The sequence below is a fragment of the Portunus trituberculatus genome, chromosome 35, assembly GCF_017591435.1.
Source record: "Portunus trituberculatus isolate SZX2019 chromosome 35, ASM1759143v1, whole genome shotgun sequence".
NCBI classification, from domain to species: Eukaryota; Metazoa; Arthropoda; class Malacostraca; order Decapoda; family Portunidae; genus Portunus; species Portunus trituberculatus.
This window is the reverse complement of record NC_059289.1, coordinates 5,656,607-5,681,603: the sequence shown is the minus strand read 5'-3', so window position 1 is coordinate 5,681,603 and position 24,997 is coordinate 5,656,607. Positions and strand designations below refer to the sequence as shown.

At 47.5% G+C, this 24,997-nt stretch overlaps 1 protein-coding gene across 16 annotated transcripts in view; it reads left to right on the top strand.

Moving 5' to 3' along the window:
- LOC123512933 (band 7 protein AGAP004871-like) overlaps positions 1-24,997 on the top strand; it is a 395,722-nt gene that overhangs the window by 343,926 nt on the left and 26,799 nt on the right. For 7 of the 16 annotated variants that reach the window (XM_045269629.1, XM_045269620.1, XM_045269619.1 and 4 more), the window contains 2 exons: positions 5,760-5,915; positions 10,178-10,275. In XM_045269629.1, the coding sequence (XP_045125564.1) occupies positions 5,760-5,915; positions 10,178-10,275 (254 nt within the window). Of the gene's footprint in view, positions 1-5,759; positions 5,916-7,355; positions 7,454-10,177; positions 10,276-12,610; positions 12,709-16,376; positions 16,475-24,997 lie in introns of all 16 variants that reach the window. The other 9 variants (XM_045269616.1, XM_045269623.1, XM_045269622.1 and 6 more) reach the window with 4 other exon arrangements.

The following is a 24,997-nucleotide window of genomic DNA, read 5'->3' as shown; positions in this document are numbered from 1 at the left end:
AAGTCGTGTTAATTGGCACCGCACCTGTCTATCCCTCGCCCACCTTCAGCCTTATCCAATTGTCTCTTTTTGTTTCCCTCCTTCCACACCCACGGGACCTCAATTTGGACTGTTTGGGTCTCTCTCTCTCTCTCTCTCTCTCTCTCTCTCTCTCTCTCTCTCTCTCTCTCTCTCTCTCTCTCTCTCTCTCTCTGCATGTTTTTTTTTCTTTCCTCTTTTCTTATTTCATTTAAATTTTGCGCTTTCCTTTCTTCCTATCCTATGTTTTCTTGTTTCTACTCTTGTTTTTTTTTTTTTTTCATTTTGTCTCCATATATATATGCCATCATGATGTGGTCTACCATTCTTTTTCCTGCTTATTACAATATACGCCATCGATAAATCATTTTTGTGTACCATAAATAATGTCAACTTTTTTCTCTCTTGTTTTCTCACCTCACCTCCTTTCATCTCGCCTCTCACGAACACACACACACACACACACACACACACACACACACACACACACACACACACACACACACACACTTTCACATAGACACACTTTCCTTACAAAGTTCAAAATTTTCCTCTGAAATTACCGGAAAATTTAGAGACGAAAGTTACTAAAATTTTATTATTTCATTTAGTTCGTATAGAGGAGGAGGAGGAGGAGGAGGAGGAGAGGGGAGTAGGGAGAGAGGAAGGGAGAGAGGGAGGAAGGGAGGGTGGGAGGGAAAGAGGGAGAAGGAGGGAGGAATGAGAGAGAGAGAGAGAGAGAGAGAGAGAGAGAGAGAGAGAGAGAGAGAGAGAAAGGACCAGGAATTGAAGACAACTAAGATAGAAAGCAAGGAAAAAGCAAAGAATTAATAAAGAGTGGAGAAACAAATCAAATAAGAAGCAGAAAACAACACCCACCACCACCACCACTACCACCGCCGCCACCACCACCACCGTCGTCACTATCACAGAATAAAGTCGTTTCGGGAGCTTTACATCAATGAGCAAGGAAGAGGTGGTGGTGAGCTGAATCCTTTGGGACGCAGTTAATGGAGAAAGCAGTCTAAAGGAATCTTCCATAACAAGAGGCTCGAATTCCTTCCTTTAATCTGATTGAGTCGTCTGCGAAGGAGGGAAGTGAGCAAGGAAGAGAAGGAAGAGGAGGAGGAGGAGGAGGAGGAGGGGGAATAGAGAAGAAAGGAGGAGAAGGACAAGGTGACGAGGAGGAGGAAGAGAAGTAACTTAATAGAGTCATTTGCAAAGGAAAGAGGAAGAGGATAGGAAGAATAAGAGAAGATGTGAGGAAAATAATGGTAGGAGAAGGAGAAAGAGAAAGAGAAAGGAATGAAAAGGGTAAAAGAAATTAAATAAAAAAAATTGAATAGGAAGGGAAGAAATGAGAAGATGTGAAAAAAATGATGGTAGGAGAAGGAGAAAGAGAAGAGAAAGGAATAAAAGAGTAAAAGAAATGAAGGAGAAAGAAAAAATAGAGTAGGAAGGGAAGAAATAGCAGAAAATGAGAAAAAAAACAGGAAGGAAGAAAAAGAAAGAGCAAAACAACAACCATTCTTCTCCCTAACTTTATCTCCCTTTGCTTCCTTTTTTTCCCCTCATTTTTTTCCCTCATCTTTGTTCATCCCACGCTTCCTCTGACTTTAACACCATTCTCCCTTCCTCCTTATCTCCCATCTCTCCTATTTCCTTGCCTTTCCTTCCCTCGCCTCTCTCTTCCCTGCGTCTTCTCCTTACCTCCCTTTCCTTACCTTCTTTCCTCCACTCTATGCCTCCCTCTTGCCTTTCCCTTCCCTTCCTTTTAATTGTTTTCGTTTATTGAAGCTTCCTCAGTGTTCTTAATTGATATTGGAGAGGTACGTGGGATGAAGGGTCTCTCTCTCTCTCTCTCTCTCTCTCTCTCTCTCTCTCTCTCTCTCTCTCTCTCTCTCTCTCTCTCCCCTCCGCTATTATTTCATCTCTTTTTTTTTTTCCTTTGTATTTTAATCACGTATTCAATTTCGAGTTTCTGTTCACAATATATTTTAAAATGCGCCAAAGTTATTTTTCTCGCCGTTCTTTTTTTCTTTTTTTTTCTTTTTCTTGGTTGTTTGTTTTCTATCAGTTTTTTTTTCTTTATTTTTTTTTATCTTCTAATTTTGTTTTTTTCATTTCTTTCGTCTAATGACTCTCTATTTTTTTTTTTCTGTTCTTTTACTTGATGGTTTTCTTGTTCGTTTTTTTTTCTATTTCTTCCGTTTTCTTTCTTTTTATTTTCTTGTCTACTGTCGTTTTTATTTTGTTTTTTCTACGTTTAGGTTTTGTTGTTGTTGTTTTTTTTTTTACTTTCCTCACGAATAATTGAATTGTTTCTTTTTCTATCTTGCTGATTTATCTTTTTATTATAATTTATCCCTCTCTTTTTCTTCGTCTTCTTTATCTTCGTCCTTATTATCCCTCATCATCATCATCCTTGTCCCTGTTTTCCCTCCTCCTCTTCTTCCTCCTCTCCTCCTTCTCCATCTTCTCCTTCTCCTTCTTCTTCTCCTTTCCTTTTGCTTTTCTTTTTCCTCCTCCTTTCCCTCCTCCTCCTCCTCCTCCTCCTCATCCTCCTTTTCCTCCTCCTCCTTCTCTTGTAAGCTAATTGTAGTGACCCCACAAACAGCCCTGCAAGGTTCTACAAATGTGCTACTGTTTGTTCTTCCTTTATATTCATTCACGCTCCTCCTCTTCCACCATCACCACTTCCTCCTCCTCCTCCTCTTACTCCTCGTTCTTATCACCTCATCCACTTCACTCCCTTGTAACACCACAGTCCTCCCACACAATTGCACCCTATCCTCCCATCACCACTATTTTTTTCCTCCCTCCCTCCTCTCTCACCTCCCCTTCTCCCTTCCCCTTCCCTTCCACCGCTTCCATTTCCCATAAAGACGGTGGAAAATGGGATGAGGCTCGAGAACGCCCAAGGGAAACGCCATCCCATTCCCCTTCCTTCGTTTTTTAAGGGTTTCGGGTCCCGGATTTATTTGTGGCCGTTGACTTGAGCCCTGTTTTGTATGGAAGGACATTTATTCCGTAGGTGTCGGGCTCTGCGGGGACCAAAGGGAGGCTCTTTTAGGGAGATTACGATGCGGGAGGTTTAGTAAGGGTTCAGTTAGGTTAGGTTAGGTTAGATTATGTGAGTGAGAGGTGTGGAAAATGTGGGTATGAGGATGCATGGATGAGTAAACGGTTGAACGGGGGATGAACTGAAGAGGGAAATATGAGATGAGTGTGTAGAGTGTGGATGAGTGAGAGGGGCAGGTGGATATTTAGTTGAGGGAGCAGAGTGGATGGATGTGGACTAGAGACGTGTATAAAGAATGAAATGAGTAAGGATGCATTTATTTATAAGAGAGAGAGAGAGAGAGAGAGAGAGAGAGAGAGAGAGAGAGAGAGAGAGAGAGAGAGAGAGAGAGAGAGAGAGAGAGAGAGAATGAAGGATACACATATAAGGAAATGAAGAGAAACGAGAGAATGAAAGGCTGAAAATACAAATAAATAAAAAAAAAAAGATCAGGAACATAGAAAAAAGATGAATGCACAGAGGAAAATGAATAAGTGAAGATACATGAGGAGAAGAAAGACAATAACAGATACTAAAGACGAGAGAGGAACAAGCAGATGGTGGAAACAAGGAAGATAATAAACGGATAGGTTTAAGATTTGGATAGTGCAGCTTATGGGTGGTGGAAATGGTGATAGTGGAATGTCTGGCCCTTGTGATAAATGGGGGCTGGTGAAGGGTGAAGGGTGAGGGGTGAGGGTGAGGGGTGACTGCGCTGTGGTAATGGAGGGACCAAGGCAGGGAATATGGTGGTGAGTTAGGACTATAAACGAGAAGGAAGGGAAAAAACGGACCTGTGAAGAATGGGAGGCGGTTGAGTGCCTGTATGTTCCCGGTGGTCGCTGTGGTGATGTGGTACTGGTGATGGCGGTGGTGGTCTGTATGTTAAAGATGGTGATGATGATTATAAAATTGTGTGGTGATGTTAGTGATGATAACGCCTTTAATCGTGCCAGTGGTGATAATGGTAGTTGTGGTGGTAGTGTTGATATTGTTAACCCCTTCAGTACTGGGACACATTTCTACCTTGAGATTTGTGTACGATTATTGACATTAGGAAGGTTCTATGGAGGTCAAAAGATTAATGGCCAGAGTTATCACTATTTCAATCCCCCACATGAGTTTCTGAAGCTGTGTAAAATCACCAAATAGTAACCAGAATGAATATGAAAGCGCGTCATGGTACTGAAGAGGTTAATGGTGTTGAATAATGTAGTAAGTGTGCAATTGTGATGTTGATGGTAATGTGACGATGATGGCAGTGGTGATACGTGTAGCTCCTGCAGGGAAGATGATGCTGATAGGATGTTGATAGGATGAGGGTGATGGATGGAGTGGAGAGGGTCTGAGTGGATCGGGTTAAATCAAATTCCATCTTCTGAAGCGTGGTGGAGGCGCGTGTCACTTCCCAACGCCTCCTTCTTCCATCCTTCCCTCCAGACATACATGCCTACTTCCCTCCCCTCTCCTCCTTCAACCTTCCCCTCATACATTCTAACTTCCTCCATCCATCCATACTAATTTCCCTCTCACACTTTTTCCCTCCATTTCCACAATCCTAACTTCCCTCCCTCATTCATCTATTCCCTCCTTCCATCCACCTTTCCCTCCACTTCTCTCCTCCTCCTCCTCCTCTTCCTCCTCCTTCTTCCCTATTTGCTTCTCTTCTCCTTCATCCACCCCTCTTTCCATCCAAGTTTTTCTCCTTCACTTCTTCCTCTCTCCTCCTCCTTCCTCCTTCGTCCGGCGTCCTTCAGTAGCGGAAGGAAAGGAATTGAAGCCATAGGACGTTTACTACATTAGGATTCCTACCACACAACTCTGTATTCTCTCTCTCTCTCTCTCTCTCTCTCTCTCTCTCTCTCTCTCTCTCTCTCTCTCTCTCTCTCTCTCTCTCTCTCTCTCTCTCTCTCTCTCTCTCTCTCTCTCTCTCTCTTGAAAAAGGGCAGTGAAGGAGCAAAGAAAGGAATGAAAATAAAAGAAACATTCGTAGGAAGGGAAAAATTTGTAAGGATGAAGTGTGTGTGTGTGTGTGTGTGTGTGTGTGTGTGTGTGTGTGTGTGTGTGTGTGTGCGTTCTCTAATGACTGTATGATGGAAGGTCGTACTCCCGTGGCTTCCCTTTTTTTATGTCCTTTTTTTCGAGGGAGGGAAGAACCGAAAGAAGGTCAGCCACAGTATTTCTCTCTCTCTCTCTCTCTCTCTCTCTCTCTCTCTCTCTCTCTCTCTCTCTCTCTCTCTCTCTCTCTCTCTCTCTCTCTCTCTCTCTCTCTCTCTCTCTCTCTCTCTCTCTCTCTCTCTCTCTCTCTCTCTCTCTCTCTCTCTCTCTCAACACCGTATTAATGAGAGCCGTACCCAAGCAGACATTCATCATCCAAACTTACCCGGACGACATTAATTGAACGTGCACCATCACTCACCACACACACACACACACACACACACACACACACACACACACACACACACGTCTATTTGCACGCATTCCGCTTCTTCCTTTGAGTTGATTTGCTTCAGCTCGTTCCAATACATCCCTCTTACCACCACCACAACCACTACCTCCTCCTCCTCCTGCTCCTCCTCCTCCTCCTCCTCCTCCTCCTCCTCCTCCTCCTCCTGCTGTTCTCTCTGCCGGTGTCCTGAGTGGCCCAGACAGATGCCTCACCTCTCTCCTCCCTTAGGTGGTGCAGGAGTACGAGAGGGCCGTCATCTTTCGCCTCGGTCGCCTGCTAAAGGGCGGCGCAAAGGGGCCCGGTATCTTCTTCATCGTTCCCTGCATCGACTCCTACAGGAAGGTCGACCTGCGTACCGTATCCTTCGACGTGCCGCCACAGGAGGTAGGAATCCCCGCCTCTCAGCCTGCCTCGGCCTGCTCTTTTATCGGAGAATTTTACAAGAATTTCTGTCTTTTTTATATTATCATTACTCCCTCATGTGTTTTAATATTCTGGGGCCGCGCGTTGTGTGTGTGTGTGTGTGTGTGTGTGTGTGTGTGTGTGTGTGTGGGTGGGTGGGTGTCGGTGGGTGTGTGTGTGTGTGTGTGTGTGGGTGGGTGAGTGGGTGTGTGTGTGTGTGTGTCTACGCGCGCGCCCCGTTGGGATCTATGTCTCACCTTCTTGTTGTTCCAGGTTGCTTTTTTTCTTCCCTCCTCCCTGTTCCTACCCTTCGTCACTCTTCTCCGCTTCCTCCTTTCCCTCCTCCTCCTCCGCCGTCGCCGCCTTCCCCGTCAGACGTCTCATGGCTCATCAATAATGTGCATTTCAATTTTCAGTGACAGCGACGCGGCAGCAGTTTTGTGTGTGTGTGTGTGGGTGTGGGTGTGTATGGATGTGGGTGTGGGTGTGTGGTTGTGTGTGTGTTTGTGCTTTTGAGAGTGTGTACGTGCGTGTGTGTACGTTTATGTGTCTTTTTTGTGTGACTTTTCTTCTCTCCTTTCTTGTTCTGTTTCCTCCCCTGCGGCCCAAGTGTTGTTGCTGCTCCTGTTTGTTGTTCTTGTTGTTGTTCTTGTTGTTGCTGTTGTTGCTGTTTCAGGGATCGTGTCAGCCAGGCATTTGTTGTGATCCTTATCCTTCCCCTTACCCCATTAGTACACCTCCCACCCTGTCCATCCTTCCATCCAGCAATCCATACGTCCTCCCATCCATCCATCCATCCATCCATCCTCCGTCCCTTCATCCCCATCATTCCTCCCTCTCCCCCTTCTTGCCCCTCGGTCCCTCCATTAGGCATCGTCGAAGTTGTGGTGTGTGCGGCGCCGCCCCGTGTGTACGTGTGCGTGTGTGTGTCGGCACGCACACGTGTGTATTCCTCGTCCCCCACTCCCTGCCGGTGACTTTGAGCATGGTGGAGCTGTCCCCCTTCCCTCCCGGCCCTCCCCTCCACAACTACCACCATCACCACCACCACCACCTCCACCATCACCACCTCCACCTCCACCACCACCATCACCGATCATGCATGAGCAGTGTTGCATGCTTGACTGAAGGATCACTGATGTCTTCCTGTTAGTTGAACATCTCCTACAGACTCGCCAGAGACTTACTGCCACACTAGGGAATCTCGAAGGAGGGTGGTGGTGACACTGATGATGATGTTGTAGTAGTAGAGTTTATAGGTGTGACCCTTCCCATCCGTTAACATCAACCCATTCAATGCCTCTCCCTGTCCATTCCCTTCCCTGCTCGCTTAGTTCACACACAGTTGGTCACGCTTCACTCCCACCCATCCTCCCACACCTGTATTGACCGCCCCACTATTGGCTCTTCCCCCCTCAAAAGATCCTGTCTCTGGATTCCGTCTCAGTTACGGTAGACGCCGTGGTCTACATGCGGGTGAGAAGTGCCATCAACGCCGAGACCAACGTTGACGACTACAGGTGCCAGTGCCTCAGAGAGAGAGAGAGAGAGAGAGAGAGAGAGAGAGAGAGAGAGAGAGAGAGAGAGAGAGAGAGAGAGAGAGAGAGAGAGAGAGAGAGAGAGAGAGAGAGAGAGAGAGAGAGAGAGAGAGAGAGAGAGAGATTGACTACCCCAGCTCTACCCTCCACACCCCCTTGGCTATTTAGTTCCTTCTTCCTTAGTGTCATTGTTATGCATCGCAAGCCATCTGGGAGGTCTTCCACATGCCTTTATAGCAGTCTTCTTCCGCTCACACTGATTATGATGATGATGATGATGATATGACATGACATGATGATGATGATGCAATACTTACGCCTCAGTGTTGTTACGAAAGGCACGTCCGCGTGTCACTTGCTCTTGTTCAGTTCAAAGTTTATTTGTTATTGTTTCATGGTCATGGTTCTAGTGAATGTAAACTATTACCTTCTTCAAACTCAGTTCTAGTCTTGCCGTGATTTTATTTTGGTTTAACTTATTGACATGGGAATGGTTCCTTGGGGATGGCTCGCATGCTAGCTCTCTCCCTCCCCCCCCCTCAGACCAGTCGAAGGCTCGCTCTCTCGAGTCTGCTTCCTCCCACATGAGTTGCTCAAGTCACAATTTACTAGACAGGAGACTCGCAGGCAAGAGCTGACTTCAGGACCATGGAGGCTCAGCACCTGCACATGGCCACGCCGTTGCTCTCAGGAAGTGGCGGCGGCCATGCTGAGCGCCTCGTCCGAATCGGCGTCTTGGATCGAACTTCGACTTGGTCACCGTGGTTGCTTTCTTTGACCGTGCCGCTGCCTGTGGGTGGACTGTTTTTTGCCGCAACAGACCCGAGTCCACACCAGACCAACGTCCAACCTTCCTCCATCCTCTAACCCTTAATACCTCCTCGTCTTTCACTATTGTTTGCGTTGTTTTGTTGTTTCCCTCTTTTTCTCTCGCCCAAAAATTTTCGGCCAGTGGGGACGGCTGGCCGCCCACGGTGCGTCAGGGAGGGACCTTGGGCGGGCCGGACCCTTGCACGCCCGTCCTCAGGGGCGCCACCACTACGCTGTCACAAGCTCCAAACTCCAACGCTCAGACCTTATTAGAATGGACAGGCTATTTGCCTTCACTCAGTCTGCCGCTTCCATGACCACGCTATTGGACAGACAAACTGCTTCGCTTAACAAGCCTCAGCGTGGCTGCACATCTCACTCAAAGGCTCAGTGTGGACTGCCGCTAACAGGGACAAGGCGTACCTGAGGGCGGCGAGCGAGGTCCTCCCGCGCTGGGCAAACATGGCATTGGCCGGAACGTACGAGTATGCATGCCGTGACATCACACACTCGCTCTGCACCGTTGTTTACGTTTCCGCGATGTTCACTTGTCATCTCCGTCCCTCACCACCACCACGACCACACCCACCACCACCACCACCACCACCGCCAATGTGTTGTTCATGTTTGTCCCACAAGTCGATGACCTAAACCACTGTAGACTAGCCAGTAAACCTGTAGGCTCGTAGCTTAGTTGTTCCTTGCTCCGTGTTACCTGTGACGATAAACCCCTCAGCCGTAGAGTAGCTGCTCCTTCCCTGTGTCACCTGTTCTTTCCTGTGTTGCTGATGTGTTCAGAGAGAGAAACACTTTTCAGATGTATATGAATGTATATATATTATCTACCTGTAAGAGAGAGAGAGAAAGAGAGCGAAAGAGAGTAATGTGTACAGGTTTTGTATATGTACATGTTTCTGTCCCATACTGAAAGTGGGGCTCATTTTCAGGTGATTTTATGAAATGGTTTAGTTGAATGTGAATAATGTTCCTGCAAACCCTGTGCCTTTGAGTGCATTACGGTGATGGTGACGACGCCGCCGCCGCAACACCTCCGTCACCACCGGCTATATTGCACCCCACTAGCACCACCATCACCGCCGTGGTTCCGTCCCACCATCCCATCCCTCCACCCACTAAGCCTTACCCTACCCTCGCCTTCCCTCGCTGTAGTTTTAAGATTTATATTTTGTAGTTTCATTTTTTATTCAATTTTTGAGAACTAACCACCATATCATTAGAGTAAAATCATAGTTCCTGCTTAGATATTTTTTGCACATTTTTTCAACAAACATTATCAAAAATGAATTATCTGATGATCAATATTTTTCATATGAACTCATAATAACACTTTTTTCATTCCCAGTGGAAACAAATATTTAATTGATGTGTATTTTTTAAATTTTGTTGTCGTTTGATGTGTTTGAATGTAGAGTGTGACGTGCCCTTCTTCCTCCCTCCACCCCAGTGTAGGCCCCTGTCCCCTTCTCGCCTCATAGCCTGTAGGGTAGTACTTTCTCTTCCACTACCAACCTGAGTGTAGAACCCCACTCCTCCTTGTGTCTGTGATTCAGAGTGTGTCCTGTGATCTCGTGAGTGTTAGTCCCTCCCCCTCCTGATCCTTGTCCTGTTCCCTCCGTCCCATCCCAAAGCAATGTGTAGCTAATCCCTTTAATACCCCTTCCCCTTTAAGACCCATGGGTTCCCACTTATATCCTTCGTATTTGTGTGTGACCTTAATGTTGCTCCCCCATTCCTCCCTTCCCCTGAGGCCCTGTAAATTGTATTTTGGGTCCCTGGGTTCCCCCTTTCCCCGGGCCCCGTGTGCCTCATAAAGCTGCCTAGGTCAGGCCGGGTCAGACTCAGTCCCTCCTCTAACGCGAGTCTCAACACTCCAAGATCCTGTCGCTGGATTCAGTTCCGGTGTCTGTGGAGGCCGTGATCTACTTGCGAGTGTGCAACCCAACCAATGCTGAGACCAACGTAGATGATTACAGGTGCTCCTCCGCTGCGTCTCCCGCTACTCTCCTCCTTTGTTTCTTAGCCGCTCCTTCCTCTACACCCACACGGCGGGTGGGTCTCTTCCTTCCCGCTGGTTTGGCGGGCTTCTCTCGGCTCTTCTCTTTTCACCTAACAGCTTGCTGGCTAGTTAGTAGCAATTCTCTTTGATTCCTTCCCTGAACCTCGCCGAGTGCCTCCAGCGAGAGGACCTGGCACACCGTCGAGGACTTACAGTGCCTCACTTGGTGGCCGTCACTTCGGCGAGGTGCCTCTGTTCCCTCACGGCGGCGACACTCACACTCGGGTCCCGCGCGGCCGTGGACCACCACCTCCACATCAAGACATCACCAGCGACACACACGATAGTCCTCCACACGTGTCCGGCCTCGCCCAGAGCAGCTCTATTCATAACACTTTTTAGTTCTTGTTCTTCCACAGAAGAGATTTTCTTCAGTTCGTACCTGGGCTCGATGCTCCCCATTAGCCAAACCTCGCGCTTCTCTGCCATTAACAGTAGGAATCCCGAGCCGGGGGCGCCGAGCCCGGGAGCTAAATTCCGTTTTAATATTACTCTCCTTTGACTCTACCCACGACAGCGCTGCCCACTGAGGCGGAGCTTCCATCCCCCCTCCCCCCCACCTACTTCACCGCCCCAGTTGGCAGCGCCACTGGGGGCAGGGGAAGGGAGGAGTCGCGTTCCCGCCGCCGCCCCGGCACAAGGGCGTGGCAGCGAGTCACAAGACGAGCGACTGTCCTCCTTCCCCTTCCTCCTGGTGGTAAAAAAGAGACATCTTATAAAAGAGAGAAAGAGAGAGAGAGGGAAATCACTTCCCTCCCTCTGCTCCTCCTCCGTCCCCACACTAGGGTCCTCCTCCCCCTGACCTAGTGTAGTGGGCCTGGTCGGTCCTGCATGCCCGGCCTCTGTGGTCCCTCTCACGCTCAGCACCGTTATTTATCAGTCCTTCGTTTCCCGTACTTCGTTTTCCTTCTCTTCTTTGTTTGTACTGTTGTTTCCGTTTCTCAACACCACACCTGTCCTGTGTTTCGCCTGTCCCCGCCTGTCCTCGCCCTACCCACAGTCGTGAGGTCCTGGTGTTGTCCATGTAGGCGTGTCGGTGTGCCATGGGGCGGCCTGGGGGAGGGAAGCTTAGGCCGTTCCAGAGACGCCTTACAGCTGCACAGCCACTACCACTCATCACCACCACCATCCCCACCATTGTCATCACCACCACCGTCATCACCACTGCCACTTTCACCGGGAAGCAATAACACAGCTGCAGGAACTCCGAAATTCCTCTTTTATTTTTTTTTATTTATAAGTATAAATGTTTTCACTATCCTTTGAGCAGCATGTCGTCCCAGCTCCACCAGTGCACATTCAGTGTGTGTATGAATTATTACTATTACTAGTAATGTTATTCCTAAGTCACTAGACATTCACCATGTATGTGATGTATATATGTATGTGGTCGGCAGACTTTACTACACCACCATCACCACCAGTTTTATTTGTTAGTTTTTTTTTTTTTTTAAGACATAGAGAAACATGATTTGAGTTATTTTTCATCAGCTGTAGGAAGAAAGGTTGTCAGGGGTCGGTTCCAAGTCAGCTTATTTGTGTGAGCCTTGTTGACATGAGTGTGTCTGTAGTGAGGCCTCTCGCAGGGCAGACAAGGAGGTAGGCATGTCTCTCATCTCAGCCTCGGTGCAAAGGAAGACACACAACACCTCGGAAGACATCGCCATGCCAGGCAGGAGGCCACACTGGTGCCTCGTCTTCCCTCGACCAGTCACCGGCTCGCGCGTCAGCCAGGCAGGCTTTAGGGATGGGATTCCTTGCATGGTCCATGGGTGGTGAAAAGTGATGGAATATGAAATGATTAGGTCAGATTTCCACGCGTGGCTCAGCAGAAAGGGAGACAGGGAGGGAGGATGGCCAGGAGGCAGGTCAAGGTGCAGATGCGCCACCATACGCCGCTGAAGCATCACCCAGTGAGGAAGTGCCGGCGCTGCCCGGAGTATTGGAGGCTGTAGGCCTTGAGGGTTTGGTCTTCTCAGGCGATAATTGGTTCATAGTTTGATCTTGGAGCTTTGTAAGCATTGGAAGAGTTAATGAGGAAGCTGCAACCTCATTTGATGCATAATGTCTTAGATGCAACTGTCAGCTACTGATGCTCTGTAGAGGAAGAGGATAGTTACAGAAGAAAGGTGAGCTGCCCAGAGAGAATTGTTAGGAGGGAGGAGAGAAGGGAAGGGGAGCAGGTAGGAAAAGTGAGGTGGTCTGGGAGTGACGGGGCCCCTCAGTAACGCCTCCCTCACTCACTCACCAAGATACTGTCGCTGGACTCGGTGCCCGTGTCGGTGGAGGCGGTGATCTACATGCGTGTGCGAGACGCCACCGCTGCTGAAACCAACGTGGAGGATTACAGGTGTACTTCAAGGAGAAGTTCTTGGGCCCCTGTCTGGCTGATGTGTCTGGTCGTCTGTTGGACAGTGACCGCAGTTATTAAAACCTTATGATACTACAACCACAGCTACTACTACTACTACTACTACTACTACTACTACTACTACTACTACTACTACTACTACTACTACTACTACTACTACTACTACTACTACTACTACTACTACTACTACTACTACTACTACTACTACTACTATTACTACTACTACTACTACTACTACTACTACCACTACTACTAATTCTCCTACTATTATTGTTTTTATCACTGTTACTAATACTACCATCATTCCCATCAACATTTGTCTGTTACTTATGATATAAAGAATAATTGTTTTATCCCTTTTCTTTTTCTTTGGGTTTGCCAGTGTTTGTTCTTTATTTCTAAGAAGTTTCTCTTTCACTTGAAGGTGTTTGTTGTCAGTCAGGTATTGCCAAAGAGCTTCACCACCACACCACCACCACAACTCCTCCTCCTCTTCCTCCTCCTCCTCCTCCTCCTCCTCCTCCTCCTCCTCCTCCTCCTCCTCCTCCTCCTCCTCCTCCTCCTCCACCGTCTCCTCCTCCACCTCCATTACTTCCCGTCCTCTTCATCATTAGACTATTAATTTATATTTATCTGTTTCCTTTCGCCCACGGCTGTTCTAGTCTCTTTCCACCTTTCTGCACAGAAAGCTTTTTTTATTTTTTTCATATTTTCGTCCTTTTCTCAACTTTATTTTTTGTTTTATTCTGCGAGCTAGGCACCGGGGCCCAAGCTGCCTCACTTCCCACCCTTCCAAAAGCTTCCTCCACCTGACGTGGCTGTCTCAGGTAACCCTCCCTCCTCCTTCCCATCTCTCCTTCCCTCCTCAACCCATCCCTCGCGGCGCCGCCCAATCAGATCCAGACAAACTCAATAACTACAACACAATACAGAAAAAGGAAAAATTCATCCCTAAAAGACTCGGAGATTTGAAAAAACCACCACACTGTCCTGCTGATGAGCCGCCAAGATGCCGTTCCCGCGTGCTCCAAGCGGGGAGGTGGATGGAAGGACTAAGAATCTCCAAACTCCATCCACCCGCCTTCTCTTCCACTGGCACGCTCGATTTGAGAGGCTGAGCTGGTGTTTCTGACAGCCTGGTGCCCTCCCCCCTCCAGCCACCGCGATAACCCTGCCTCCATCATCTCCACAACAGAGTCATCCAGAAAGTTTAAGCATCCCCACCCCCTCACTCCTCCCTTTCCTTTTCGTCCAACCCCTTTCGACTTCTTCGTCCTTTATCCCCGCGGTAAGAGCATCTTCCTCGCGTCAGCCTAAAATAAACAAACCTTATGAAAAAAGCTAATGGTGATTCTAAGGCCAGTTACACCACAGAAATAAAGCAGCGCGTAATTATGACGTGATCTTCACCTAACTTCGCGATCCATTCACTAAAGACCAAACTTGAGAACGAAAAGTAGATAAGAGATAATGTCGTATTTTCATAAGTAAAATTCTCCAGTGTGCTAAATAGAGAGGAGTCTGCCTTGCCGGGGATGGCAGGATCTTGTGAGTGTGCCTGGAGGAGCCCGCAGCAAGCGCGGTGACGTCAAGCAAGGCAGGGGGACGGACACTCGCTGCTTTAATAATGCACGTTAATTACGGAGTCTTGTGGGGCAGCGGTGCAAGGCTAGATTAGGATAGGTGGCGTTCCTGCCCTCACTTCACCTGGGAGTTGTTCATGGCAGGAGGAGTGGCGCGGGCGAGGGTGTGCCTGCTAGTTCTGATACACTGCCGCATCTCACGAGGGCCACGTCATGGGGAGTTTGTGACGTGCGGGAATGTGGACTATTTTCATGCCGAGGCGAGGTGAAGTTCGCGGTTGTGGTTATTACGCACAGCGAGTATAATATTAGAACTCGGGAACGAAACTGGGGAATAATTAACGTGGGGACTCCATTAGATTTCGCTCAGGAACAAGGGGGAGGGGGGGAAAACATCTGTGGTCAGATGAAGGCGTGCGCTGCCATGATGGAGTGACGAGCGACTGCTGACTGACTCTGCGGCCACAGGCTGGAGTCCGGATCGATTATAACCGCACACGAACTGTCATTCCTCAACCTCGCAGTGTAGGGCAATACCTGGCCATCGCGATGCCACAGAACTCCACCACTGGCGTGAAGCACAGACCCAAGAGGAGAAAATGAGTGCAGTGATGAAAGCAAAGCATAGTTACCTTTGAGCCCCAAAATGTTGTCTCCTATCGCTCACTCGTTTAGTCTTGGGAGCAAGGCGACGTGAGATTCAGTCGTGCTCGTAACGCCACAAAAATCCGCTTATCGGCAGCTCAGCTGAGGACACTTGAAATTTACATCTCAGTTCGAAAAGAAAAGTAAAGACTCATGTTTTCATTTTCATCTTCAAGTTGGTAAATCACGGTCCATCTAGAAAAAAGTTTGAATTGAAATCTAATGTTCTGAGTCAGTTTTAAGGGAATAAATCAACATAACACAGACATGGAGATGCTGAGAGACAGGGAAGCAACTATATTTCCCTTCACCCTTACAGAGTGGAATCAACAAAACTTCGCTTCCAACAAACCACAGAACGATGAAAACTGTGGTCAGCTACTGCCAAACTTTCCTGAAACACTAACGATCATAAAAACATTTCTGCCACACCCTCGTCTCGTGAAGCAAGACCATTACGAATGATTACTATGATGGCGACATCCCACCCCTGCTCCCTCTACTCCCCTCCCTCGCCTCCCTCGCCTCCTTCCTCACACCCTCTCATCCCGTACCGTTCTCAGTTCACATCACCTCACGCACTACCTAGGCACGAGTCTCGGCTTGGGACACCGCTTGCTACTCTGCACAGTTTTTGATTCGCTTGAGAAATCCCCTTGTAAATAAGAAAAGTCTTGATATCACCTTAGTTTTAACGCAAATAGAGGTAACGCTGATCCAGCAGAAGAGAGAAAGAGAAAGAGAGAAAGAGAGAGAGAAAGAGAGATCGAGACAGAGAGAATGAGAGCGAGTAAGAGAGAGAAAGAGATAGAGAGAAAGAGAGGTATTTGATCTTTGGTACTGAGGAGACCCAAGCTTGTTAAGAGAGGAGCTTCTAGGCTAGTGTATCCTCTGTGCATGTCATTAAGGACGAAGAAATGGCCGACAGAGGGAGAAGAAATAGGTTTCAAAGCTTTCTTCTCACGCGCCACGAAAGAGGTGTGGAGTGTCACGTGTGCTTCAGTCCCTGCAGCCACTTTTTCACTCGCCGGCGTTGGGTTAGGTTGATTGCAGACCACAGCTGACGAGGCAACATCTGGCACGAGACCGAGAAACAAAATGAGACAAAATTGGTTCATAATACCACCACCACCACTCACCACCACCACCGCAACCACCACCACCACCACCACCACTTCCACCACCACTACTACCGCCATCTTCACTACCACCACCACCCTTCAAGATAGTAACGCCTCGATGGTTCAGGAATTAAGTGTTCATTAATGTACTATTACCTGCACATAATGTCCTTCCAGTAGAGCCTGTAGAGAGATTATCGCTAAGCCTTCCCTCTTCTTGTTGCCCTCCCTCCCACGATAGAACCTTTAGTGTTTTGTATAGACAGGGTTTATCCAATGACTTGTCACTCGCCCGCAGATTCTAACCAGAGATTCTGTGACGATATCTGTGGAAGCTGTGGTTTACTATCGAGTGTCCGATCCCATAGCGGCTAAGAACAATGTGGAAGACTACAGGTACTACTGCCAGTCATCAACATAACATGACCTAGCCAGTATACACAGTAGTCTGCCAGGATTAACACAGTAACACTCGGCCGGGCTGCGGGCCAGGCTGGCGGCGGGTTGGGCTGCACCGCTCCACCCGTCGCTCGCCGCCGGGCCCCGCTCGGCCGCCACTAGTCTGCGATGGCTGTTCGTTGGGATGTCGTTCTTTTGCTCGTAGGATAGATTCTTGTCCTAATAGTTCACTCTCGCCCCTAAGGCGTTCTTCGCACGCACACTGACTGACACACACACACACACACACACACACACACACACACACACACACACACACACACACACACACACACACACACACACACACACACACACACACATGCAGTTCATTCATGACGCCCAGAGGACGCCAGATATCTTACGACTGATCAGAACGCATCCCTGCAGGCGTCTGAGATTCAATTGGCCTATCCGGGCAATCCCTCCATTAACATCATAATGCTAGCGAAATATTAACCTTTCCGTGTTAGGTCCTACACCGCTACTAAGCAGTTTTTTAACAAAATTTTTTTTTTATATTAGATGGCCCAGTTTCAAAGAATCTCTTTTTTATATAGCAAAATAGTAGTTAGTGTTAGATGTTCCTTGACCCGAAGTCCTGAAGTCCCTCAGCCAGGGTCCCGCACCTCTTATCATTAAGCTGCGTCCTCAGACATCCTCACACTCGCAAACACCAGCACTGTGGACACGATCATTTTTTGCGGACACCTGAAGTTTTTTGCCCAGTCAGCGGCAGGAGGGTTTTGCGGAGGGCGGGTGGCGAGGCTTGGGCGGTAGCGATCCTTCCCGCCCGCACCCTCTGCCCGCTGGGACTCCTCAATCCTGACGAGGCGACGAGGTCTAGTTTTTGTCTGAAGACGAAAGCTGGAGCTGGTCCTCTTAGCGCACCCTGCACGAGACGGAGTATTTATTGGCATTCCTCCAATCCCTCCCTCATTACTTTATTCAGCCACACTCACGCTGCGTCAGGAAGGCAGTATAAGGCAATCTGATATCCCTAAGTGTGAAATCATTTCATCTGTAGGACGCCTCGAGCTGGTCCTCTTGCATCACGGTACACTCATTGGCACCCCTGCAGCCCCGCCCACCCAGACACTGTGTCACCCTGACGCCCCTGAGTACGAAAACTTTCCCGGTACTGTCGGCATTCCTCATCCTGGATCCGATAGAAGGATTTTGCCCGGTCTGTGCAGCGCCGTCAGGTGGGAGGCGGCGCGGAGGTGTGAGGAGTGAGGGAAGAGATGTCTTTCTTCAGTCATCCCGCCAGACGCTCACAGACCCTCACCCGCCCGCCCTTGCCTTTCCTCCCTTTTCAAAAAAAAAAAAAAAATTAATACAAAAGCATATAATTTTGAAAGCTTTGAATCCTATTTTGTTCCCCCCGTCACCCCCTAACTGGGATGGCCCGCCTTACTCCACTTGGGTCTCTTGTGCCGGACTTAGCAAACTAGTGTAGACCACCAGCATTAGTGTGTATACATGAATGTCTTACCCTAGTGTAGATAATTCCCGTGTCACTGAGAGGAACACGTGAGGTTACACTAGAGGTACGCGTGTCTCTTTGCCAACTCTCCCCCCTCCAAGGCATGGTGCAGTCCTCTCGCTCTCATAGTAGACTGTTAACACACTACCATGGCTCTCAAGATGTCATATGTGTTTCTTGAAGCATGCGGTTACGTGCTAATGCTGCTGCGCTAAATAGTGTGGTGCCGTGCGGCAGCTCGCAAACAGCAGCGTTTATCTCTTATTATTGTTACCATTATTATCATTACTGTTATTGTTATTATTCATACTGAGCGTCGTAGACCCCAGGGACGAGAATGCTTCTAGTTGTCATTGATAGATGAATCATTATTTTCCCCCAAACTTTCTCTATATTCATGAACGAAAAACGCGTTTTCCTTTTTCCTTGTATATGCATGTACATATGTATATATTTTTTTTCTTTACTCGTTTTCATTTTTGGTTATCTTCTTTAGTTCCAGAACAGCACTGCACTGCCAGCATGAATGATATATATAGAGAGAGATTTAATATTGAATATGAAGATATGAACTTTTTTCTTTTTGCATATGTGTACGTCTTGACTGAAGTAACAAACTATATATTATATGAGCTGCAACACAAAGCAACACTAGCAATGGAAGGCCGCTGAGATGCAATACAACAGTCATGATGATGATGATTATGATGATAAGAGTAAGGCTGAGGCAGGGAGGGGAGGCCCAGCATGCCCTCCCCTCCCTGGGTGTTGTGTTGTGGTGCAGCGGACCAAGATAACCTCCTCTTAACGCATTCCAACTCGGGCCACACATTTGGATGCTCTCACGGGAAAACCGATCTAAGTGTGTCTGTCCCCCCAGTGGTGTCCGCCGGGGCCGAGGCGTGGGGTTTCAGGGAAGGGCAGGGGAGGGGGCAAAAATACCCCCTTATTATTCCCCTCTCCCCCCTCCCGTTCCCATTCCCAGCCCACTGAATAGAGCCACGGAATCCTCACCTCACTTCCCTTCCTCCCTCCACGTCTCCTCCTTACCCTGACCTCCCGACACGTTTCCTAATTTGCCTCGATAGAAAACCCGGAGGAAAAGTCGCAGTGGGGAAAGAGTGTCGGGTCTCGTTGTTATCAGAGGACCAATATTATTGTATATAATATAAATGTAAAGGTAAACAGGTTACCGACACCCCCTTTTTCTCGCATCCCCTTCCGCTCCTTCCCTCCCCGTTCCGCCCGCGCCCCGCCCCTGTCCTGACCCGCCCTCGGTCGCAGGGGTTTGGTGGTGGGCGCTAAAGCAAAGTGTGTTTAAATGAACCTCTGTATTTACTTGTCACTTGTGTGTGCACCGCGTCACCACCACCACCACCTCCACCTCCACCTCCACCTCCACCTCCACCACCTCCACTACCACCACCACCACAACCACCACCGTATGTGCACCCACAGCCACAGACAGCCTCTCGCGTTCCCATGTGCACATCGCGTGTTGCTCAGTCTGGCCGGGAAGCAGACTGAATCTGTCACTTTAGAGTATCAAGGCGAAGTAAATCTCCCGTTGCTTCACTTCCCGCCTGCTTCGAAGGGTTCTTGTTTTAACGCCTCAAGTGCCAGAGCCGCCATCTGGCCCTCCTTCCCCCATCCTTCATCCCCTTCATCCCTCCCCCTCTCCCCCCCACTCCCTCATCCCAGCGGACACCCAGCCTCCGCTCCCACTGGTGGCTCACCGCCCCCTATCCCCCCCACTACGAAAACGACCAGTCCAACATTGACACAATCTGGTGCCGGAAGACTACCGCCAAAGCCTCGGTCTGGCCAACCCTTTTCTTGTAATCTCCTGTATTTTTTTTTTCTGATCACAACAACAGTGAGACAGAATTGGAGAACAACCACGATTTTTTTTTACCAAACAAAAGCAACAAATTATCTTGTTACCAGTTTCACTCTTTATAAACTTTTTTCCTTACTTTTTTACGTTGTTATTTTTTACTTTGTTTTTGTTGTTGTTGTTGTTTTTTTCTCTAATCTCCCTTCCTTGGCAGGAGATTATTATTTTTGTTCATGCGTTTATCAGACTTTTCCCCCTCTTTCCCCGCCCCCCTTTTTATAGCTTTTTTTCCTGCTATTTCTGGCACCCTCCCCACCTTCCTTTTGCCTGTGAAGTAGAAGGCCTTTCTGCTTGGTGAAAACTTAACCATAGATTTAGTAGCGTAGACTAGATGACTTGCCGAGTCCCGTGGCCCCTGGACGCTATTTTTGAGGGGCGTGTCTGGTGTTGGTGTCGTAAAACAGCTTTTTGTGAAGTAACTTTGATTTTAAACATTTTTCCTGTCATTTTTTTTCTAATTGTTCCCCTTGTGAGCAGTATTAAACCCTAGAACTCCTGTGAGTCTTTGTGATTATTACTATTATTATTATTATTATTATTATTATTATTATTATTATGATTATTATTATTATTATTATTTTATTATTATTATTATTATTATTATTATTATAATTATTATTATTATCATTATCATTATTATTGTTATTGTTATTACTATTGTTATTATGATTATTATTATCATTATTATTATTATCATTATTATTATTATTATTATTATTATTATTATTATTATCATTATTATTATTATTATTATTATCATTATTATTTCTACCTTTTTTCAGCGTGCTGGCTTAGCGGAATGTTGAAGTAGTTGCTTCTCTGCTTCTCTTTTGTCTTGCGCTGTTCATATTGGACTTACTCATAGTGTACTCTAGTGGTTAATTTCTCTAACTGTACTGATGTGCTACTGTGGAGTGAGTGCGGGAGTTTTGTTGTTACTGTTGTTGTTGTGATGGTCTGTGTGTGTTTGTGTGCGCGTATGTGTGTGTGTGTGTGTGTGTGTGTGTGTGTGTGTATATGTGTGTGAGTGTATGTCTTTGTGTGTACATATATATGTATGCGCGCGCTGGTGTGTGAACGAACAAGTGCATGTGTGTGTGTATGTGTTTCAGTGCGGATATGAGTGGTGTGCCATGTATGCGTGCGTGCGTGCGTTTGCGCGCATGTATGCTACCTAGAAGAGTGAATTTCATGCTACTACTACTACTACTACTACTACTACTACTACTACTACTAGTATATCTGTTGCTTGTACTACTATTCACTACTACTACTACTACTACTACTACTACTACTACTACGACTACTATTACTTTCACTCATACTTCTCCCACCACAAAGTAAGCTAAGGTTTCACACTTTCAGAATCCTTTAGTCCTCTTAATATAAAGACAACAGTATATTGTGTACCGAAAATTATATTAAACAACAATAACAATAACAACAACAGCAACAACAACAACAACCACAGGTAATTCATTCTTAGTCACTCCGTTACCTGAGTGTTGGTGTCATGTAGGCACCCCACACACACACACACACACACACACACACACACACACACACACACACACACACACCTGACCCATCTGCGAGGTGTGACTGAGGTGTTCCTTTTAAAAATGAGAAATATAGAAGAGTGACGAACATTTTTTTCTTATTTCTGGACGTATAAGCGTTGCCATCCTCCTCCTCCTCCTCCTCCTCCTCCTCCTCCTCTCCTCCTCCTCCTCCTCCTCCTCCTCCTCCTCCTCCTCCTCCTCCTCCTTTTCCTCCTCTTTCAGCGTTCATTTTCCACGTGTCGAGGTTGCAGGTGCTCTCTAATTGAGCGCCTCTCAGGTGAGCCAGGAGAAGGAGAGAGAGACAAGGGGGAGGGGGGAGGTGCTAATGGAGTGCAGGAGGAGTGGTGGCCGTTTGAGGGAGTAAGAGGCAGGCTGCTCGTGTTGGCTCGTCTTAATGCCTAATGAACGAAGTCACAAGTGAAGATTGAAAGAAATCTCTCTCCTTCTCCACCTTCGTCTCTTCCTCCTCCTCCTCCTCCTCCTCCTCCTCCTCCTCCTCCTCTTCCTCTTCCTTCTTTTCCTACCCCTCCTGCCCTGCCGCCTTTTCTTCTCTCCCCTCCTCCTTTTTCGTCCTCCTCCCCTATCTCCTATTCTCCTCCTCCTCCTCCTCGTCCTCGTCCTACTCCTCCTCCTACTCCTTCTCCTCTTCAGTATCCTCTGCCGAAAAAGACTTTTTTTTTAGTTTGTAAGAATTTTCCCCTTGTTTTCTTACTCGTTTGGAAATGAAAACGTTTTCTAGCAGATTTTTTTTTTCTGTGCTGGCTTGGAAACCTGTAAACTTTGTGTCTTCGTAGTTTATGTGAATTGAAGACACACTCAGTTCCCTCCCTTTTCCACCGCCTCCCTCACCTCCTCGCACGCCAGACTGACGCAGCGAGTCCCGGCGTGTTGTGTTCCCGCTGTTATCCGTTAAATTGATGCCCTACCGTTGCCTCCCGTTCTTCGCCTCTTGCCGGGTTCCAAATAACCTTCACCCATTCACTCATTCATCCTAATTCTGAGAGCGTCGCTGGTCAGGTGGAGAGGCAACGGGAGTGTTGACAGAGCGCCGCACTGAGCCATTCACCGCCTCTCGTCAGCTCTGGGCACGTGACACTGAAAAGAAAAGAGAAAAGAATAAATAGATGAATAACGCGCCGGGAGGAGGGAGGGAGTCGGTTTTGCTTGTAAATTTTGTTTTGGCAGATGCTTGTGAACGAAAGGTATCATGTAGCTTACTGGCGCTTAAGAGAAATAAAAGGTTGCCTCGCCAACCCTCCAGTGTGTTCTATGTGCCGCTGCTATACGGCCTTGGATAAGCAGGCGAATGCACAGCCTGTCGCATTGTTGTTCTTTTTTTTTTCTGCTGAGCGCTGTGACGGAGACTGAGCTGATGACGGAAGAACATTTTGGGGTTTTCATGTTGAATGTCGCTAGGGTGAGTTGGTCTTGGTGTCCCAGTCCCCTTCTGTCACTTGTCCTCGCCCTTCCCTTACAACACCTCCTCCTGGCGTGAGCGCCGTCACCCTCGTCCTTCCTTGCCCCTCCTCGCTAACTCTACGCAGATCCTTGTTTGATATATTGATTCTAGTACTCTTGGTTAGATTATTTGGTTTCCTTTTAGTGATATTTCAGAACTCTGAGTAGTCTGTCTTAGAGTTCCACACAGGCCTCACCGCCTCTCCCGGTGTTATACCTCGGCCGCGTGTGTTCTGGCACTGTCTTGCCCCTGTTATTATGAGGCGTCAAGTATAAATTCAACAGTCGCCTTGACTTTTCCTACTTTTTCTAATTTTTCTAGTTTTTCTAGCTTACATTTTGCTCCCTAAGTCTTCACTTCCTAGCCCCGTCGCTTCTTCCCTCTTTCCTTTCCTCCCGTCCCTACATCCTTTCTCCACAGACACACATGCAACACTTAATTTCTCTCATATTTTAAGTTCTGTCTACTTTTTTCTGTTTCTTGTTACCTACCTTTGTTAGGAGCGTTCCCTTGTCGCCGCCGCCACCTCCTTTGTCTCTTAGGACTCCTATTCCTCTCGCCTTTTTCTCCCTCCCGCCCCCTCTCACTCACTCACTCACTCAGGCGCCAGCGGAACGCGACTGTTTGTTTTGCTTTCTCCTCAACAGCGATAAACTTAATGAAAACACACGTAAACCTCGGTGTTGTTGAATTGCCCAGGAAAAATACGACCAATATAATCCTGACACAGACACACACACACACACACACACACACACACACACACACACACACACACACACACACACACACACACACACACACACACACACATACATACAGCCCTGCAAAACGTCACCGTCACTTCAAACACATTTCTCGTCTGCCTTTATAAATCCTCTGAGTGAGTCGAGTTCCTAGTCCGTAAGGCTACCGAAGAAGGGCGAGGCGCCGCGACCTGTCTTCTTTTAACAGGTGTGTCGAGCCAATGAGCAGTTCTTAGTCTTTTGTGACATCTCTCGTTTGTCCTTGAGGAGAGAGGAGGATCCGAAGTTATGTACTTGGATTCTCCTCCTGTTCTTTCACCTTTCCTTCCTCTGCGCCGTGGACAGGTACGTAAATACACTTCTAGTCCCCCTCGGGAGCTACTCATTGCGCTGCAGCCGTACGTGATTCCACCGCTGGGTTTGTCTGTCTGTTCATTTCCTTCCGTCTCTGTATTTCTCTCTACTTTCACCCGTCTGGGTCAGTTTCTTTATTTCCTTCCGCTTGCGTCTGTTTCTTTTCGTCCTGTTTCTTCTCTTTCCTGTTCATATGAATTTCTCTTGTCATTTTTTCCTATGTTTCTCACAACATCTCAGAGAACAATCGGACTTCTTCGCGTTGGAGGAGGGATGATGGAGGCTCCAGTGTGTGTGTGTGTGTGTGTGTGTGTGTGTGTGTGTGTTTGTGCGTGTGTTTCAGTGTGTGTATGTGCGTGTGTTTTTCTTCTCTTTACTTTATTAATAACAAAGAAATCAGTTTTTCAGATGGCCAAAAACATGCAATGTCTGATCCAACAACAACTTCATCGCCACTACTGTTATTGCCACCACTACTATAACTTCCACCACCTCCACTACGACCACCCCTACAGCTCTCGCCGCCCCTCACACGCTATACCCATTTCCACCCCTTAGGGACACAACCCACTTCCCTCCACCACGTAAAATCCATTAGTCCAAGCGGCCCCTCACGTAACTCCGAAATAATAACATTCTCCAACATGGCAGTCCCACCTAACCATTCTATACATTTCCTCCTAATGACCTCTCTTCAGTATTTCTCTTTAATTAATACGTAAATCATTTCCACTACATTGCCTTTCATTATTGCTCCCTCATACACTCACCCTCACAACTGTTACCACATTACTTAGTTTCCTCACCTTGTACCTAGCCCTAAATAGTTTCAGTAGCACTTTCATTACACTTCATAGCAGTGGTGGAACTTCGAGGAATTAAGAGAGAGGAAGCACGTGTTGTTTCTGAGATCACTTCCCCATTTTTCATTATCTAAATATATGTGGGAATGTCAGAATTTACCGTACATTACTGCT